Source organism: Epinephelus fuscoguttatus, linkage group LG10 (genome assembly GCF_011397635.1).
Source record: "Epinephelus fuscoguttatus linkage group LG10, E.fuscoguttatus.final_Chr_v1".
Classification (NCBI taxonomy): Eukaryota; Metazoa; Chordata; class Actinopteri; order Perciformes; family Serranidae; genus Epinephelus; species Epinephelus fuscoguttatus.
The window spans coordinates 16,756,254-16,775,558 of NC_064761.1; the positions used below are offsets into that span (position 1 = coordinate 16,756,254).

The 19,305-nt window shown below is 40.5% G+C and overlaps 1 protein-coding gene across 14 annotated transcripts in view; it reads right to left on the minus strand.

The window, feature by feature from the left end:
- Nucleotides 1–19,305, minus strand: part of sgip1a (SH3GL interacting endocytic adaptor 1a) — an 88,747-nt gene that overhangs the window by 23,581 nt on the left and 45,861 nt on the right. For 8 of the 14 annotated variants that reach the window (XR_007450259.1, XM_049589008.1, XM_049589014.1 and 5 more), the window contains 9 exons: nt 13,306–13,369; nt 12,267–12,291; nt 11,482–11,544; nt 10,909–10,972; nt 9,834–10,012; nt 5,789–5,800; nt 4,169–4,190; nt 3,966–4,056; nt 367–452 (listed from right to left, as the gene is read on the minus strand). Coding sequence is in view for 13 of the 14 variants with exons in the window: in XM_049589008.1 (XP_049444965.1) it covers nt 367–452; nt 3,966–4,056; nt 4,169–4,190; nt 5,789–5,800; nt 9,834–10,012; nt 10,909–10,972; nt 11,482–11,544; nt 12,267–12,291; nt 13,306–13,369 (606 nt within the window). In the remaining variant the exon portion in view is untranslated. Of the gene's footprint in view, nt 1–366; nt 453–3,965; nt 4,057–4,168; nt 4,191–5,788; nt 5,801–9,833; nt 10,013–10,908; nt 10,973–11,481; nt 11,545–12,266; nt 12,292–13,305; nt 13,370–14,539; nt 14,666–19,305 lie in introns of those variants that run through there. The other 6 variants (XM_049589015.1, XM_049589018.1, XM_049589007.1 and 3 more) reach the window with 4 other exon arrangements.

Genomic DNA, 19,305 nt, shown 5'->3' on the forward strand with positions numbered 1-19,305 from the left:
GCACGTGAACATGACCCCCCAGTGCCAATTTCAACTTTGACCTTTGCAGATGGAGAGAATCCACAACTGCACAGAGAGCCTGAGGGAAGAACAATGATGTTAGAGAAATAGGTGAGAGGGAGGGAGAGGAGAGACAGAGACAGAGAGAGAGAGAGGATATCTGCTATGACAGCCAAGCAGGGCTTAGCTGGCAGCCTTAAAGAGACAATAAGTGTGTGTTCAGAAAGCCTTTTTCATTGTGTTGCTATCACAGACAAAAACAACAATGCTGGTAACAACAGTCAACACGGATGTATTCTAACAACAGACACAAAGATGTACACAGAGACAGAAAAACAGTGACAAAGACACAGAGATGAGGGTTACCTTCAGTTTTCTGTTCTCCAAAGGCTGTTTCCAAAGGAGGCCCAAATAAGGCTGTGGTGTCTTCAGAGACTGGTGTTTGTTGACTGCTGAAACAGACAGAGGACAATGTGAAAGGAGACGCTGTGTGACAAAACAGTTGCAGAAGGTCATTTTAGGAAACACTGTACACATTGCACACTGTAAATATTGTTATAGCTTCCGTCATCGTGTCATGTACAGGTAAAATACCTTTTAACACATACTTATTCCACTTAGTATGTGGATAAATGGTACTTTATTCCTAAACCCATGCCTACATTCTTAAGAAATAAATGCAAATATGCAAAAACCACTATACTGTTCAGATAATGTGGCTGAATACAGTTTTATTATCTTTTTTTTGGTTGTTGGCTTAGTTTACATGAATTTGTAGCTGTATTATTGCAATTACTAGTTATCACACTCTCTGCAAGTATTATCCATTTTAAAATTATATGAGGTAGTTTGACCCATTTGTTAATATTTCTATTTTTATGATTTGGTAATGTTAAGATATAAAAAAAAATGTAAAGCTGCTTGGATTAAAAAATATATATATTTACATCTTTTTCTTTTAAGACTTCGCTTTCTCTAATGTATTATGATTATATTTGGACATCTTTAAGGACATGTGTGGATGGAAGGAAGGTTAGCAACTGCTATGGCAGGGGGGAATATGGAATCCAATGAAACAAATAAACATCTTTAATATAAGTCAAAATTATAACTAATTTTCAACAGTTATTAAGATAAGCAAATTATGAGGATTGCGCTGTATTTAAAACACAATGAACTCTAGAGGTAGAATATGTTGTAATGTAAAGATCAAAAACAACTAAAGCAGGAGACTGACAAGTAGTTTAACCAATGACTGATTACAAATAAAATAATAAAAACACAAAGTTGCACAAAACTGCACTTGCATATTTCTTTTTCTTACTCACACAGACACATGTGGACACTAAAAACTAACATTCACACAAACCACAAAAACATAAGTAGAAGAATAACAATAAGAATGACCCAACAACAACAATGAATACAATACAAACTATAAAGACAAGCATTCATGCTAGAAGACAGCATTTACACTAGAAGAGCATGTGTTTATGTTCCCACAGCACACAAAGCATCACAGTGTTGTTGAGTGGATAAACACTGTCACAGCTCCGCAGATCCACCAAAGCCTCAAGTGGCCCTCCAGCAGAATAAACACAATGTTTGAATCAAACTTCTTATGTTTTTGCAAGATGGCAAAGGTTGTGCGATATCTAAACAAAATCTTGTTGAGTTTATTGGCCATTATGTTAGAAGCACAACATAACGTGTTTATCTCACAGCCTTTGGATATATCAAGAGTGTTGCCTATAGAAGTTCCCTTCTTTCAACAATATTAAGGCTTCTTTTAAAAATATTTAGTGCTGTTAGCAACTTTTCAGTTAATACTAAAGTAGATCAAATCCCAGTTAGGGTCCCTGCTTAATTAAGCCAAGCTAGACAGCCTCAGCACATGTGAGAAAAGCCTTGAGTCATATGCAGAGGGTTTCAGTGAGACAACTAAAGAGGTGACATTGGATGCTGGTAACCTTTGAGAAAGAATATAAAAAGATGTGACTAATAGAAAATTCCCCCTTTCACCTGACTAATAGGTGCTGAAAGTTGTTGAAACGCTGATTAATGTGACTCCAATTCCCAGTCCATCCGACCATGATAGAATGTATCACGGTTGGATGGACTGACCAAACTCCCAAAAAGGCCTAATGATGCTTGATGGTGACATTTGAAAGCTCCACACTGTGTAAGAGATAATTATTTCAAAATATGACACTTCTGACCTCCAAAATGAAAACATACATGTAAGATTTGAACACTTAAAAATACAGTTTGAGACATGACTGTGATTACTGTAACCTGCCGAGAACATCACCACTGCCATCAGTTCCATTAGCTTGTGCACTGCATTAATACTGTGTGGCAAAAGAATACAGCTCGCAGCAGATCTACTGCACTGCTTTACAACTCAAAGGTCTATCTTTGAATGATACAAAGCAGTTAAAGAGAGTGAGCTCAGACACAATAAAAACAGATACTGTTTCTCAAAACAATGTGCAGTGGAACAAGTGAAAATTCCTTCTTCGGAAGGCATGTTATGTAGTTAGGTGTAAATGTAACCCCAATCCCAAATAAGTTGGAAAGCTGAATTTTTAATTGAATACAGTACAAAGACAATATATCTGTTCCTACTGATACAATTGAGTGTTTTGTGTAAAATATACTCTCACTCTGAATTAGAGGCCTGCAACACATTTTAAAAAAGTTGAGACAGGGGTATGCTTACCACTGTGTTACATGACTTTCTCTTTCAACAAGACTCAGTAAGCGTCTGGGAACCAAGGACACTAATAATTGAGGTTTTGAAAGTGAAATTCTTTCCCATTCCTGCTTGATAGAAGACTTGCCCAACAGTTCAGGGTCTCCGTTGTTATATTTTGCATTTCATAATGTGCCACACATTTTCAATGGGAGACAGATCTGGACTGCAGACAGGCCAGTCTAGTACCTGCACTCTTTTACTATGAAGCCAAACTGTTGTAACACCTGCGAGTGTGGCATTGTGTTGCCTGAATAAGCATACATACCTGAAAAAGATGTCATCTGGATGGCAGCATATGTTGCTTCAAAACCTGTACCTTTCGGCATTTGCAGTGGCTTCACAGATGTGAAAATTACCCATGATGCCATGGGCACTAACACACCCTTATACCATCACAGATGCTGGCTTTGAACTTTGTGCTGATAACAATTTGGATGGTCCTTTTCCTCTTTAGCCCGGAGGACATGATGTCTATGATTTTAAAAAAACAGTCTGAAATGTGGACTCGTCAGACCACAGCACACTTCTCTACTACTTTGTGTCAGTCCATCTCAGATAAGCTTGGGCCCTGAGAAGCTGGTGGTGTTTCTGGATTTTGTTGAAGATATGTTGAAGATATTTTTGCTTTGCATGGTAGAGTCTTAACTTGGATTTGTAGAGGCAGTGATGAACTGTGTATACAGACAATGGTTTTCCAAGATGTCCCTGAGCCTATGTAGTTCTATCCTTTATACAATCAAGTCAGTTTTGATGCAGTGCAGCCTGAGGGGTCAAAGGTGGCGGGCATTCAATACTGTATTCTAGGCTAACCTGTTTACCCGTGGAACGTTCCAAACAGGTGTTTTTTGGCCATTTCACAACTTTCCCAGTCTTTTGTTGCACATGTCCCAACTATTTTGGAAGGTGTTACAGGCATCAAATTCAGAATAATTGGTTAGTTTGAACATGAAGTTTATTGTCTCTGTACTGTATAAAATTTAAAAAAAAAAAAAAAAAGGTTGAAAAAGATTCTCAAAGCATTGCATTCTGTTTTTTTCTACGTTTTACATGGGGTCCCAACTTTTTTGGAATTGAGGTTGTATACAGATTTAGCCGCAAAATGCCCTTAAAACAAGCAAAGGAATCAGCAGTGACACATACAGTATGATACAAACAGCACATTTACATTGAGTGGCAGTGGCTTGTCCCTTGACAGTGAGCTACATACCTGGGAGGTTGTGGTGCTGGAGCTGGAGCTGGTGTGGGGGCCACAGTGGGTAAAGTAGGAACAACACGTCTCGGTCTGGCGATCTCCTCACCTGGAATCAGAATTAAATCTGTTTAGCAAATGTGGCTCTTGCATCACATCCTTTGGAAGTCACTATCATTAAAAGTGAACCTGGCCTAGGGATTAACATGACTAATACTTACTGGATGTGTTCCTTTTCAAACCCTGTAACAAGACAGAAATGAGACTAAAATCAGCATCCTACATTAAAGTCTCATCTATGTACAACAGTTGTGAATACACTGAAAAATGTTAAATGTAAATGCATGGCAGTCAAAAACAACAACTTTTCTTTTAATATAAAAACCTGTGTGGTTTAATCTGTGCAATAATATAGGTTGTACAGTCAGGTCAGAGGGAGAACCTGAGCCACAGGCTGACTCAATCTGTTGAGACCTGTGGAAGTACCTGACCAGCTACAAGCTACACAGGAGCAGGCATTAAAACACAGCAGCACAGAGCAGGTTGTAATACAGAAAGAAGTTTGCTAGTATTAGACAGTAGACAGAAGAGACATGAGAGGACATGAGGGAAGAGAGATTGGTAATGAGATACAAAAAGGTCACCAGCTGGACGTTAACCAGGGGCACTGCAGTCCACAGTCAGTGCTCCAACCCCTCGGCCACTAAGCCACCCCCAAATGAAAATACATCTTGCAGCTATTTAAATAGCTACTTTGCATTTTAATAAACATTTCTTATTTCTATATCCAGGTAAATTTTAGTGGTAGACTTATGGAAAGTCTTTCTTGGGTATTCACCAACTACAGTACATATTCATACTCACTTTGACGGAACTGTAAATGACATTTCTTAGGCTTTATAAGTGAGCCACAGAACAGTGCACATTAGGTGATATATGGCACAGAGAGCTCTAATAAATCACCTCAGCAGCTACTGTATATCAGATGCAAAAGCAAAAATATCTGCCATTAGGGATTCACTTTAAAGTAAGGTGAGTAAGTAACCCCAATAAATAACTCCACAATTCAATTACAATAACATTGTTAGTGTCACATTAGAAAATGGCAACTGCTACCTGCAGTGAAGTAGCCTAACTATGCTGTGAGCAGTGGTTTGAGGTGTCAAAGCCAAAAAAAAAAAAAAAAAAAAAAAAAAAAATATTGGAAAGCTTTCAAAACATGCTTTTGAAGTCTTCAGAAGTCCCCCCTGATACTACAGAGGGTGTCAGGCTGATAAAGCTGAAGCGCATGGAAGCAAAATGAGTTGTGTTGTTGGAGAAGCAGCAGCACAATAATATCACCTCTATGCTGTGATCTTAAACACCCTGTGTGTGCACGAGCATGTATATGAATTCATCATGTGGAGGCCGCAAAAGGCCAAAAAAGGCAAAGGGCAGATGAGGAGAGAGGGGGAGGAGAGGGAAGAGAGGCAGGAGCAAATGAGACGAGAAGACACGACGATGGGGAGTGACTGAAGTAAGACATCAAAGGGTCCAGCTGTCAAAAGTGCAAATTTTCTCTCACTGGAGAGGCCAACCATGAAGCCATTCAAGATGAAAAACAAGCACGCTAGTGATCTTGAGAATCTAAGAAAAAATATATCTATTTTTATGTTTAAATATTAATGTCAAAGCAAATTAGCTAACAGATTTGACCCGTCACCTCAGCCACTGAACCCACCTACGCATTTTCTGTCTTATTCAACCGACACCGAGGACAGGGTGAGGAGCAAAAGGGTACAAGAAGCATGTGACATATTTTTTAGCCTGACCCCAGGGAGACGGAAGAAAAGGACACTTACCGGGCTACGTCTCTGTGACCAGCAAAAAGGAAGAGAGAAGAGACACCTGGTCAGAGAGTGACAAATCAGTAAAGCAGACATCATACATGAGGAGAAGAAGAAATTTGGCCTGGTCGGTCAGATTAGGGGATCAGGAATATAACATATCCATAAAGACGGCGTTATGTGCTTATCTGTTTTAGATTTTGTGAGTTTTTTTCATGCAGCCTTGTGTGGTGTGAGGTTTTTCTGAGCATTAATGCAGATAGTTCAATAAGCCGCTGAATGATAAAGCAAGAGGATATCAGGACTTTTTCAAACTGGTCTGTGTTTGTGTTGATGCCTACACCCCCTTCTTCTGTTGATGGTGAGAAAAAACAAAAGTCTAACAATTCAAGGGCGTCAGATAAATAAGGATGTCTGCCTGAACCTTTCATGTCATCTCTGAACCTGCTGTGACTGGACATCATCCTAAATATCTTGTGGAGCTGCTTCAATCCCCTCCCTTATCTTTATCTCTTTCCCTTTATTTGATAAGTAAAAAACTCTATCTGCCCCCTTGGTCTCTTTCATCTCAGCTAAAATCTCTCCATCTGCCTGCGTCACCTCTGTCTCGCATCAACTGTCTCTCTCTCTCTCCTCCATCCCTCACTCTTGTGCTTGTTCCAGTTGTGCAGTGAGCCATGAGTGATTAAAGTGATGCAACAAGGGGGTGGGACATGCTGGTGGAGGGGATTCATTTCATTGGGTAAATTGGTGCAGGACACAGCTAAAGCCGTGTTTGTCATGACCAATCATTGTCTCTCTGCTGTATGTAAACAGGAAGAACGTCAGGAAGCATGTAGAGTCACACACTGTGACCTTTTAGCCTCTGTCAGGGACTAACATTGGTCTTTAACACACTCATAGTAATTATAAAATACAAAATAAATAGAGATACAGTTTTTTTGTTTCATTTTTGAAATTCCAATATTGCATTTTTGCTTCTGGTGCAAGAGTAATGAAACATTTTGTAACTGAGGCAAGTCATGTCTAAACAGAGAGTCAGCTGAGCTGTAAAGTGACTTCGCTTGAGGGGATTCTCTGTGTCAACCTGACTGCACAGTGGCTGGCTACAGTAATAGCACACTTTATAAAATATGACCAATTCAACATAAAAATAAGATGTTTGTCTTTAAATGAAGCCGTTCTGGTTGAAATGTTAGAACACAATAAGAAAATTGAGGAATAATATGGGACGTAAGGCCTATTCTTTTAAATTCTTGCATCTTAACTCCCTCCCTGACCTTTTCCTTGCCTCGTCTGCTGCTTGCAGTTGTGTCATTCTGACCGAGAGCTGGAAGCTCAAGACTCCAGAACCAATTAAAATCAGATTTAAGATGTCTTACTCAGCGGAAAACAACATAAAAGTTGGCGCGCTTGTACTCCAAGTACCAAGGCAAACAAATCAACATGTGGCATAAAAATGCTGAGCAGTCACACACACATGCACGTACTGTAATCTGCCTACATACAGTAGAACACCACAATGAAACACACTCACATCAAAAGACAAAGTACATAGCATTAGCCATTTGCCCTTTAAATGCTGGGCTAATAATAAGCCTATAGTTATTACACTCTGGCATGATATCTTGCTTCACTCGTGGTTCTATTTTCAGCAGCACAGAGCTGATTTTATGAGCAAATAAAAAAGAGCACACAAGAAAAGAAAGACATAAAACACATGAGCATGCAAAGCAAAGGCTTACCGGACTCCTCTACAGAGGTTAGCATCATTAGAGGCAGCAAATGGAAGGAAAAAAAAAAAGAAAAAGATAGGAGAGAAATAAAAAAGAAGAGAAGGGTGGAACAGTTAGAAGACTAGTGGGGATAGTATATTAACGCTGGCAAAGCAAAACATCTGCATACAAAGTAGGCAGCCATCTACATCAACAGCAATCATTAACACAGACTGATAAAGCTGGCGTATTACTATGGCTCTCTTCAGCCCTCCACCTACACATTACCCACTACTCCTCCTAACATGATGTCAACACCAAATCCTGGCTAAGGCTTTATGTGAAATAAGCTGCTAAAATGCATCGTCATGTCCCTCTCATAAGTTTGTGTACATATGCATAATTCATACAGAATATGCCAAATATTACCACAGAAATTAAGCTCACGCAGTCCTCTAAATACGAAACTCTGTATCAAGGTATGTATAATACTCGGTATGCATATCAGGTTTTTCAAAGCTGGGGTGAGAGCTTGTCAGCGTCTTTTTAAATGAAATGTCATCTTTACTTGCAGAGTCCCAAGAGCAAGAGCATTAAAATGTAGAGCCTCGGTTATTAGTCGAGGGAATCTCAGCGATATTTAATTGGCTGGGGGCTGTTGTCAACTGTGAGTCTTGTTTTTGAAAATAAGGCGAGTCATAATTTTTTTTAGTCTGGGAATAATGTTTTACAGGATCAATTTAGGGATAAGGGAGAACTAGAAAGCAGTGGAAAGAGGCAGCGTTTGCTTTTGGAGGCCTGTTAACACTTGGCCCCTCTTCCTCTTTTCATCAGACCATTTTATTGTCAGTCCATAGCCAAGGTTACCCAGAGTTGCCAGGGACTGGGAGTGACTGTGTGACTCATGTAATTTATCTGTGTGTGTGTGTGTGTGTGTGTGTGTGTGTGTGTGTGTGTGTGTGTGGGTGGGGAGGGGGGAGCGGTGCCCCGGCAAACGTGATGCTAATTTGAACTGGTAGAGGTGAAAGTGCCAGTTTCGTAATCGCAACTATAGGCCAGTAATTCCAGTGGCATGACTTTGGTTAACATTCAGGTGACTTGACTGCACGAGGTGAATTTTTAGACGATGTTGGGGGAAACTTATTTCAGATGACTCAAGGTCTAGAAAAAAAACACACATCAGCACATCTGGATAATACTACAATGAATAATAGCCCCAAAACCAAATCTGTCATATTATCAGAGCTGTTTTCATTACAGATCCATCTGTTTGTCATTGTTCCGATAAACTGATTAACTGTTAATATACCAGGAACTAGTGAGAAAATGTCTATCATTATTCCCTGAGTCTAATGTGATGTCACCTCAGCGTAGGTTGAGAGCAAAGTGTGGCAAAAACAACCGATGTGTCCTATCAACTCCAAACGTGCACACAACCATTAACAGCATGGAAAGACCTTCACACCTGATCAGGTTAAGGGAGTCAGTAGGTAAACATGGGGAGGCTGGATTAAATTATTGAGTCCACAAGCTCAAATGACCACAAGCAATCTCACTGTACAGCGGACCGACACACCGGTTCATTGTGCCTCACTTTCCTACCTGAATTATTTAAGGCGGACACCCAAGCTAACTGTCCTCACTGAAGAAGGAAGGGATCATGGGTACGCAGGGGAGGCCAAAGCCTGTTTTAGAGTCCCACTACTGATTACAGGCTACATGAAGGGGATGTGTGCTTAAATTTGGATTCATTAACTCAGCTGCATCGCTTCAAACAAAAAGCTTCACGCCCTGTTATTCTGTGGTTTCTGTCATGGCGGGACATCTGTCTTGTGTTAAAGGACAACGGACAAAATAGGAGAACAGCGAGGTCGCTGACAGCGCTGACCAAGTATCACAAGAGTTACAATTTAATTTGTTGAATTCAAACAACCATAAATCAGCTGCTATCACTGATCACAAAGACATGAATTGTAATTTTAGTCCAGGGTTTAAACCAGAGACATTACGCAACATTCAATACTGGATTATTAAAACAAACTAGTTGTGTTGTAATGTAAAGACCAGAAAAAGGTGAAGCAGTGATCCATCCATCCACTGCAGAGAAAGATAGTAGCTCAATAGATACTAGCACACACAACATCATGCAGCACCTAAGTTGGAAAAACATGAACAACTCACATGCATGCCCAACATATCTGTGCACAAAAAAACAATCTAATTTTACATCTTCAGAAGCAGGAGTGATTCACACATGCACATAATAACCACCTAAACCATCTAATAAGCAGCCATCTGTTAATGAGAGCCAGCAGTGAGAGGGCAGTGACGTCAGAGCCACTCACCATAGGAGACGGGGACAGGGCTATGTTGCCTATGGAGGCTTTGAGCTCGTCGACCGAGGGCGCCGACACTACACGATCGGCCGGCAGTGGCTTGATCTTGATTTTGAATTTCTTCCTGTGGTCCTCCTCTTCTTCCGACTCATCGGAGGAAAAGAAGTGGGGCTTTTTGGTGATGGGTGGTAGCGTGGCGTCAAAGAAAAGCAATGTTTCTTTCCATCCTTAAACTGATATCTTGACATTCAGCTTGCATAATATTATAAAGGCCATTATATGATTATTTCAGGAACTGCATCCCTAGTAAAACTAGCCTCCCTGGTCTACACTAGAAACAAAAATAACCTCTCCGCAAGGCTGATAAAGTGGAGTACCCATTACCTATTGAAACCTAAATATTACGGCTAAACTAACTGACAGGTCGGGCAATCCTAACCTTAACCTAATACAAGTTACAACTTAAATTTGGTGCATGCCTGCCCACAGGATGGAGGTGCATGCCCTTAATCAGATCAAATTTTCAACCCACTGAAGAGGGTTTTGCAAAGTGATGAATACAGTCTCATCATCGTAACAAACAGAGCATCACCTCTGCTCAATATGAGACGACTGTCTGGGGAATCAGTGTATTGACTAGAGTGATATTTTCACGCTTCAGAAAGACGTTATGGGGCTCTTCTCAAACACTTCTCTGCACTTCCTGCTCACATCTGGTGCATCAATGAATCATTCTTCTGTAGCTGTGTTATGCGTTGCACCACATTACCTTAACATTTTGATAAGCAGTTGATGTACTTTGACATCATTGTACGTACATCGAGTGAAGTTTTTTTTTGTGAGTGGATTTTTTTTTTTTTTCTCAACATGAGGATAATTGCTTTTATAGATTTGTTTCCACTGATTTGGCAGCTGCAGCAGAATGATGCACCACACAAACTGATCTCTATCAGTGAGCACCAATTTAACAAATCCTGTACTAATAATGAAAGCAATCCATTTTTGGTGGGCCAGAGTAAATTGGCAGAGAAAAATAGGACAAATTAATTCTATCAGATGACAAATCAAGCAGTGCAGAGGATATCTCCTTCTTCCGACTCCTCGTCAGGTCTGATGCTGTAGCCCTCATCGTCCACCTCAGGAGAGTTCTGAAACACAAAGAGGGACTCAGTATAAATCTCTTGGAGAGTGTGAATGATGTTATTAGTTACACAATGCTGTGATATCACTTCGGCCAATACAATGCTAACAAACAAAATGCAGTCACTTCAAAAAGTACTGTCAGTTAATAAGCTACAGTTGACACATTTAATCAATATGTTGTACTGAGGCTTCCAGTCCTAACAAATGCTATGTTCCCTGCTCAATGAAACACGACCAAATGCATACTGACAAAGTCATGATCTGGATCTAAAATGTATGTAATTGAAGGTTGCAAATAGTAAACCCATCGACTTGACTTACTATCTGTAACCCCTTTTAACATGCTTTGTTTACAGAGTTGTCAATAGCAAATTGATTTTACAATAATATGGATCAATACAATAAGCCCGTTCACTGCAAATTAAAACAAAGCAGCAGTTTTCAGGGTGAGCTGGTGCCGACCATGTTGAAACATTGTTTAAAATCAGCATAAAATAGTAATCCTATTACTTACATATCTGTCCCAGTCGATATCTCCGTAGAAGCCATTAGGGGCCCCATTGGTCTTCTTCTGAGACTAGGAAGAAAGAGACACTTTGATTAAAATCCCACCCGGACAGTGAGGGTACATTATATTCTACTGCACTACCAATGAATGTATTTTTTACTGTTCAGTGAAACTGTATTGCAACTATTTCTGCCCTATAAACCTTGATGCTGCATACTCTGGAAGTCATGTCATATGAGAGTCAGTTCCCTATTTCCCTTTTACAAGGCCGTAATTTGTTTTCTGCACTTGGTCACTAACGATCTGATGATGACGATGATTACTGTTATTATCCAGCACGCTGCAAATTGTCCAACAGTGCTGGATAATATTTCAAGATTTAGGTCTCTCTGAGCTATCCCAAAGGATTCAGGGGAATATCCTGTTGCCCTTTATGTTTTTTTTTTTTTCCTCAAAGCCTCCATAGAGAGCCTGCTAATGAAACGATAGCTGAAACAGCAACACTGGCAGTTGACTGAGCTGAAGATAGTGCTGTGATGTCTCTAATCAGTCTAACCTCTAAGCTCTAGACTAACTAATCTAGAGATTAATCTACTCCAAAGGACTACAGACTACAGTTCAGTACCGATTCAACCTCGTGGGGTTCCTGGCAAGTAAAAAGAACACACAAAATAAATAATCAACCTCACAATCACCAGTCTTAATTTCCTCCAGTAACACACATGTAGTGAATAGTTAATTTATAAATGAAATAACTGGCTGATATATATTAAATATTTTCTGTTACTTACACCGCCGTCTCTGTCTGGGGACCCCCTGTGAGAATTTAAAGAAACAGAGAAGAAAGGAGCGCATGAAAGTCACTTAACACATGAGCTCTTCATCTTCAAATCAAGTGCTTTGCTAATTAGTCAAGCTGAAATATTTAAAAGGGGGTATTCAAGGAAAACCTTTTCACGCCACCAAACTCAAACACTTATTCACTCACACATCACACTCTCAGATATCACAGCACACAATCCTTTAACAGCAAGTCGAAGTGTCTCATGCACAGTCACAAACTGGCTGTAAAACCATTGAGCTTACAAAGATTCTGCAAGCTGACCACGTACTTTATGAGTGAACTAACTGGTCTATTATGTCTCATTTTGATTTCACTGTATTTCATTATTTCAGAACATTTTTTTGAAGATTATTTTTTTGGGCTTTTTGCCTTTAATGTACAGGACAGAGTGAAATGGGGTGAGAGAGAGAGCGAGGGGTGACATGCAGCAAATGGCTGCAAGCCGGAGTCGAACCTGTGACCGCTGCAGCAAGGCATCGCCTCTGTACATGCCGGCACTATCCACTACACGACCGACGCCCCCAGAACATTTTTTAAATTACAGATAATAGTCTAAATTATGGGATATTATGGATTAAGTCTGGTCATTATTTTGTGAAATCGATAAAAACATACCACACAGGATTCATCCTGGGAGTTTAACAGATCCATTGATACAGTACAATACACAATACACCACTGTGGCTCATAATTGACTGGCGGACTCTCAAACTGTGCATGTTCAATGGAGGCAGCTGTCAAACACTGATTTGATGAAACCTGCACTTAATACTAATCCTGTAAATCTAGGCTAATCCTTTCATTCTGCCGTAACATATATCCAAGACCTGCTGCCATACAATATTTGTTCCTCTTAAAATAACTCAAATTCAGAGGTTTCAGTCAGCTCTCTGCTCCACTGCACAGCATCATTGTACTTTCAGCAGTGGAACAACTGATGTGCTCGGCGTTCATGCAGCACACCAGTAAGGAGCATCAGCACTTACGTGGAGTCATTGTCCTTTTCTTTCTTCCGTATCCCGAAGGCCTTCCTGGTACGTTTTTTCAATCCTGAGAAGAAAGAAGAGAACGAGGGGTGAATTATTGCATGAAAAGAGACTGAAAGATGGTCTCTGTGGGTGGGCTAAAGTGCAGGTGGGGTCAGCTGTGTTGCATCTGTCATCCAGGAGATTAAAGACAGCGTTTTTATGTATTATTGAGTGACTGGCTGCATCCCTGTGAAGGTAAACACTTGCTTTTAAAACTAAAATTGTGTTCATGGTCATCCCAGATGGACAGACAGCCTTGCAATCCTCAAGGCATCTTTTTTGGAATGGAAAAATCATTAGCAGTGAGAAATCAATGCGCCAAGAATTTAACAAGAATCGCTGTGGAGAGCTGTGGAGCACAGAGAAACCTGTTGTTTGGTCAGACAGCTGATCATATACAAAACTTCAATCCATAATGCTACAGAAAGCAGGGGAGATCCCTTATGTGCTGACTCGCCTGAGTCAGCAACTGACCCACCACATCTACTGTAAACATGATGGTATGGTTTAGACCAAGGCAAATGATCGACAGCTGCTCTAATGGAGCCACTCAGCGGCGCTATCATTAAGCAACAAGTCTGACAGTGTGTTCTGGCCTTAAGAAAAGTTTCAGTAACTTTTCAGGGGGGGGGAAAGCCTTAAATGCAAAATCGGGACCTTGAAACAAACACTAAATTTTCTGCTGTAAAGAAAATGGACGGTATGCACATCCAACCCCAGGTGGGTGCGTGATAAAAGCTGCTTCCAAAGAAAAGAGAAGTAGTCTGTCCACACATGGAACACCACAACCTCCCATTTCAGAGTTTGAGCTTAATTTTCTCCGCTCAACAAAATGAAAAATATAGTTTTCACTACAGATTTGAAGACATGGTTTGTGTTTTCTAGTTTTTCACAAAATCTTTTTCAACAACAACAACTCAAGCTTCACTACACTATCAGGACAACACTAGACTGAAGCAACAATCAACTCCATTGTATTGAGCAAGAGAAACTACATAGCTCCATGTTCAATTTCCAGTCCAATAATTTATAATGATCTTCCTTCACTGAAGAAAGTCAAATCACAATCCATCTCTAGTTTATTCCAGTTCCAAAACAAATTTAGTATGATTAATTTGATCAAATTTAATTTAATTTTTCTCTACAATTATGCCAAACAAACAGATCTCACATGCTCTTGGCTTGTTCTTACCCCAGATGAAAGCCCAGTTGTCCCCCTCCATTTCTTTACTGGTAATTCCTTCACTCTCATTCTTTCATCACATCAGCTCATGACCAACCTATCTCTTCCTCATACCACATGCAAGTATACACTGAGCCTCGAAGCAGGAACCTGATGCTACCTCTCACTACCCCCCAACACACACACACACACACACACACACACACACACACACACACACACACAAACACACAAGGTATCATGATCCTGTTCTTGATCTGTGTCTGTCTGGTGCTCAAATTCAACACCAGTGACTTCATTCATGAATTAAAGACAAATGTCATCATTTCTTAAATTTCATGCAATTTCTTTACTACGCTAATCTTTGCATCAGCAAGGCTGCAGCCAAAATGGGAAATCAATCCAGAAAGACCTGCAGGCCATGAGGAGTCGCACCGAGACGTACCCTCTCATTGATCTTGCTAACATATTCCACCTTGTATCCTGTGAACGGACATTGTCACAGCTCAAGTAAATAGCCACCTTCAGAGGAAAAGCACACACATTCACAAATACAAAGGCTTATCCCTAAATACATAAAAGGTAGGCACACATGTTCCTGCAGACGTTCTGAGAGCTCTAGTTTCCCGGCGCAGCACAGGGTGGTGAACCTTGCGCAGAGCTAGTTTTGAGCAGCGCAACCCGAGGCGCGCTCAGTTTGGTAGTTTGGCAGACCGAGGTGCGCTGAGATGGGTGTGGCGGCGCAGCAGGGGGAGGTGTCGACAGATCCAGCTTGGCGCAGTGACAGTTTCGTGCCAAAAGGCCTCACCGAAGATGCGCTAAAAGCTCACCTGCTGAAACCAGGTCTACTGTCAGCACAGGGGGAGCGTAGCCGGTGTAAGCCGAAGTTTGGCTGACCAGCGGACAGTGCACACACGTCACCAAAACTTCACAGGCAGGTTTCCAGAATATCAGGCACATTAACAATGCAATAAATACCCCAAAAAACACTATTCAGTGCAAGTATCTGCAATCAGCACATAAATGTATCTCTATATCGACTGTCCCGTCACATCTGATGTCAGATCAAAGGGGATTGGCACCGTTTGGCACGTTTGGCACGCGTAATGGAAACCCAACCTGATTTGATTAACACAGCTGCAAAGTAATGAGTTCACATCCCTCTCAGCCAACCACAAACAGCCACAGCATCAGATAGGGAGTATATATTCAGCATCTGTCATCTTAGAAAAGTCAAAAGAAAAGAAACAGAGTGAGACTGTGAGAGAGAAAGAGAGAGCGTGCGCGCACGAGAGAAACGCAACATTGATTTACAATTGTGGTGACCTCCTCCCAGGCTACCTTTGCATCATCAGCCCGTGGAGGTCTGCTCGCAGTTCCGTATATTCGGACACAGCAAACTTGGAGCTCCCGGATCAAAACATCAGTTTCCTTCTGGGAGAAGTTTGGCTGTCTGAGCTGCTGCTCTCTTCTGCCATGGCGAATTGAGTAAACTGTCATTACGCCTTTGCACGGCGCATTTAAGGGCGAGGAGAGGGGCTCATTTGATTGGTGTGATGTGTGTAAAACCCACTCCACGCCTTCTCTCCTCCCTCTTTCCGACTTGCACAGGTAGCAGGGACGGAGGTGGGAAAGAGGAGTAGCTGCAGCAGGCGCATGGTGTGCCAAACTTACAAAATCTGCCTGGCCACACCCAGTTGGCGAAGCGCAGGTGCGCTGCGCCCCCACCTCGCCCGGTCTGCGAAACTAGAGCCCCATATGTTGACATGCACTCATATCAGGAAACAGAGCTCGATGAATATTCTTAACACTATAGGTGATCAAATGTAAGGAAGCAGCACCTGTCTCTATAAAAGCTACCAGTCATTTCTCAGACGGAGGGTAAATAGATTATAAACTGAGACGTGCAACATATCTCACAAGTTGGACAGTTCCAAATCAATCATAAATTGGGAAATGAACGAGGCAAATAATGACCAAGTGCAATACTTTTTTCAGTATCTTTTAAAGAACAATATTTTTGTAGGGAGAGTGCAAAAACTATCATACTGTCTGTGTGGGTGCTTGTGAGTACGTATGTGTTGTTTGGACATTCTGCTGTATTTTACTGCTACTGCACAAAGAAAATTTGCACACTCGTGCTTACATACAGACACCTCCTCCCCATAACTGAGATCAGGTTTTATCCCCGAAAGTAGTGAAGGTTTCATTTCTGTAAAGCCAGACCACAGATTTCTTCTTTCAGTCTGTGGCTTGACAGTTTCACTTTTACTGATCTTGGCGAGGCATCTGTCAGAGGTCTCAGGATGAGGATGCAGTGTGCCCTCTCACTTTGAAGCTTAATAGAGGGAGGGAGCTTTAATTGGTCCTTCAACAGCTGTTCTGCAAAGCCATAAAGTTTTGACATTGCAGTGACAGCTTCTATAGTTTCTTTTTGACATTGCTAAGTCAATTATTTCAACAGCTGCTTCATTTTTTTTTTTAAAGTTTATTCATTTATTTTGTGCCTGACGTCATTCATAAGAAACATCTTTTTCCTGTCGTGGCAAGTTTAGATTCTGCATGAGGACTAGTTTTCTCCTTGCATCATAGCAGCACCTTCATTTTTACCGTAGGGACCATCGAGGCAAACCAAATTGAACGCATTTTTAAGATTCCGAGAGCTGTCTGTTTTTAAAATGTGCTTCCATTTCAGCAGGCTGCGTTTAATCCAATTTGTCAGAAGCACATTTCTTTACACTGACATCTTGTTTCAGGCTTAAGTTGATGTCTTCAGTAAATATTTCTCTATATTTCTTGCCCCTCTATTGGTCTCTCTTCTTTTTTCCCTTAGGTCTGTTTCCCTCTCCTGTAAATCCAGTATTGCCCCCAAGCTAGAGCTGACAGGTTTACAGCTGAGCTAATGAAAGAGTGGTTTGTTCCGAGGTGACAGTGTGCACACTGCAGTAGGACCATGGCTACACAAAGTCTATATTCTGCACAACATGGGATTAAAATCTGCATTATCATTACACTTTATTTCATTGTAACTGTCTTTACCCTTCCCCCATTGTCTTTGTTTATCGATATTTTCCTGTCATTTTATTGTTGAATATACTATACTTACTTTATAAGTAAAATCATTCTGTCAAGGTGAAAGTGTAGCACATGAACAAGTGTCCCCTCAGAAAGTCTTTTATAGCTTTGATTTTTTTTAAATCAGAATTTAATTCTATACAAGTATATACGTTGAGTATATACTTATATAAATTAGAAGAACAAAAACAGCTGGCAGATTGTCAAAAATTATGCAAAAAAGAGGCATAGGAGCAGAATACAGACAACAGACATCCTACTGACTTGCCTTATGGCGTATCTGTTTGCTGCTCTTTTAAAAAGTCTATTGTCTACAGATTTTTATTTCTCTATTTGGCTATTTGGAGTTGGGAAAAACTCACACTAATGATACAATTTATAAATAACCAGAAAAATGTAACCTGAATTCTTCAGATCATTCTAAGGCTTAATATTTTAATCTCTCTCGTTTTCACAAATGATTCAACCCACCAGCATACTTTGAAAATAATGCAATAAATTATTATCCCATGTTTAAAGTAAAGCAGGACCTAAATGTGACTGGTTGACGTTGATGTGAAAGAATACATGAATGTGTATGGCAGGGGTTAATTAAGCGGAGAAGGAAATAACAGAGCGTGCGGTACACACTTAATGGCTTCCGTTCAGAGGGATGCTAGCGCAAGTGCTAACGTAATTAGTGGTCTCATCTCAAGACACAGTAATGTAATTCTAGGAAAAGCCAAAGGACATAAAGCCAAACAGGACAGGACACTGCCAAACCTAAAAAAACCCCATTACATGACAACTGATGAGCAACAGCACACTGACATTCAAACATTTAGCTCTGGGAAGCACCTACAGAAAAAACACACAAAGACTATTATTTTATAGGACTTAACAGTAATTTCTGAGGACTTTTTTTCAAAATAATGTTTATCTGGTCTCTGAAAAGAGTTTAGAATGAGGGGATAATTTTGGAGGAGTGGGAAGCTAACTTTAGAGAGGATCCAAGAAGTGAAAGCAAACTCACAACAGGAGGAACTACACCCAGAGCAGCAAAGAGTGTGTTATTATTTTAACTGTGAGGTCCACCCTTCAACCTACAGGAAGAGGTTGGCATTAACACTGCCTTTAATAAAAAGGACCATCTTGAAACACAGCAATTATACCTTTCTCCCTTTGTTGAATCGGCAAATTTTAAGCCTAAGAAAGTCAACTTAGACAGCACTCCTCCATTCTAAATCTAGAAAATACTTAAAATATTACTACTTAAGGGCAAGGATATATTGGAAATAATGTCAGGCGGACAATCCAAATAAGACAGTTAGTGTTGCTATATGGTGGCATGCCACTATGTGTTTGGTGGTTAATTCGGCCCTTAAAAATACACTGATAAAAAAAGCAGCAGTTGGTTATTTTGGTAAAAGAAACACACAATAAAATCCAACACTGCAATCACATTTATGGATTTGATTTAGGAGGAAACTTCCTGCTGTCCAATGCCCAGTGAATCTGTCCAATCAATCAACTGTAGGTTGCTTTCCTATTGGAGTACCATAAGTAAATATTGCTTTAAATCAGTCTACAACTAAACGATGTAATTGAGTATGTGCACTATAGTTATCGATGATTGTGATTTCCTGTGGGTTTGCATATGTCTGCTTCTGCCAGGAGTTTCTGGTACATTAGCTTAAGCTACATTAGCAACAGAGTCAGAG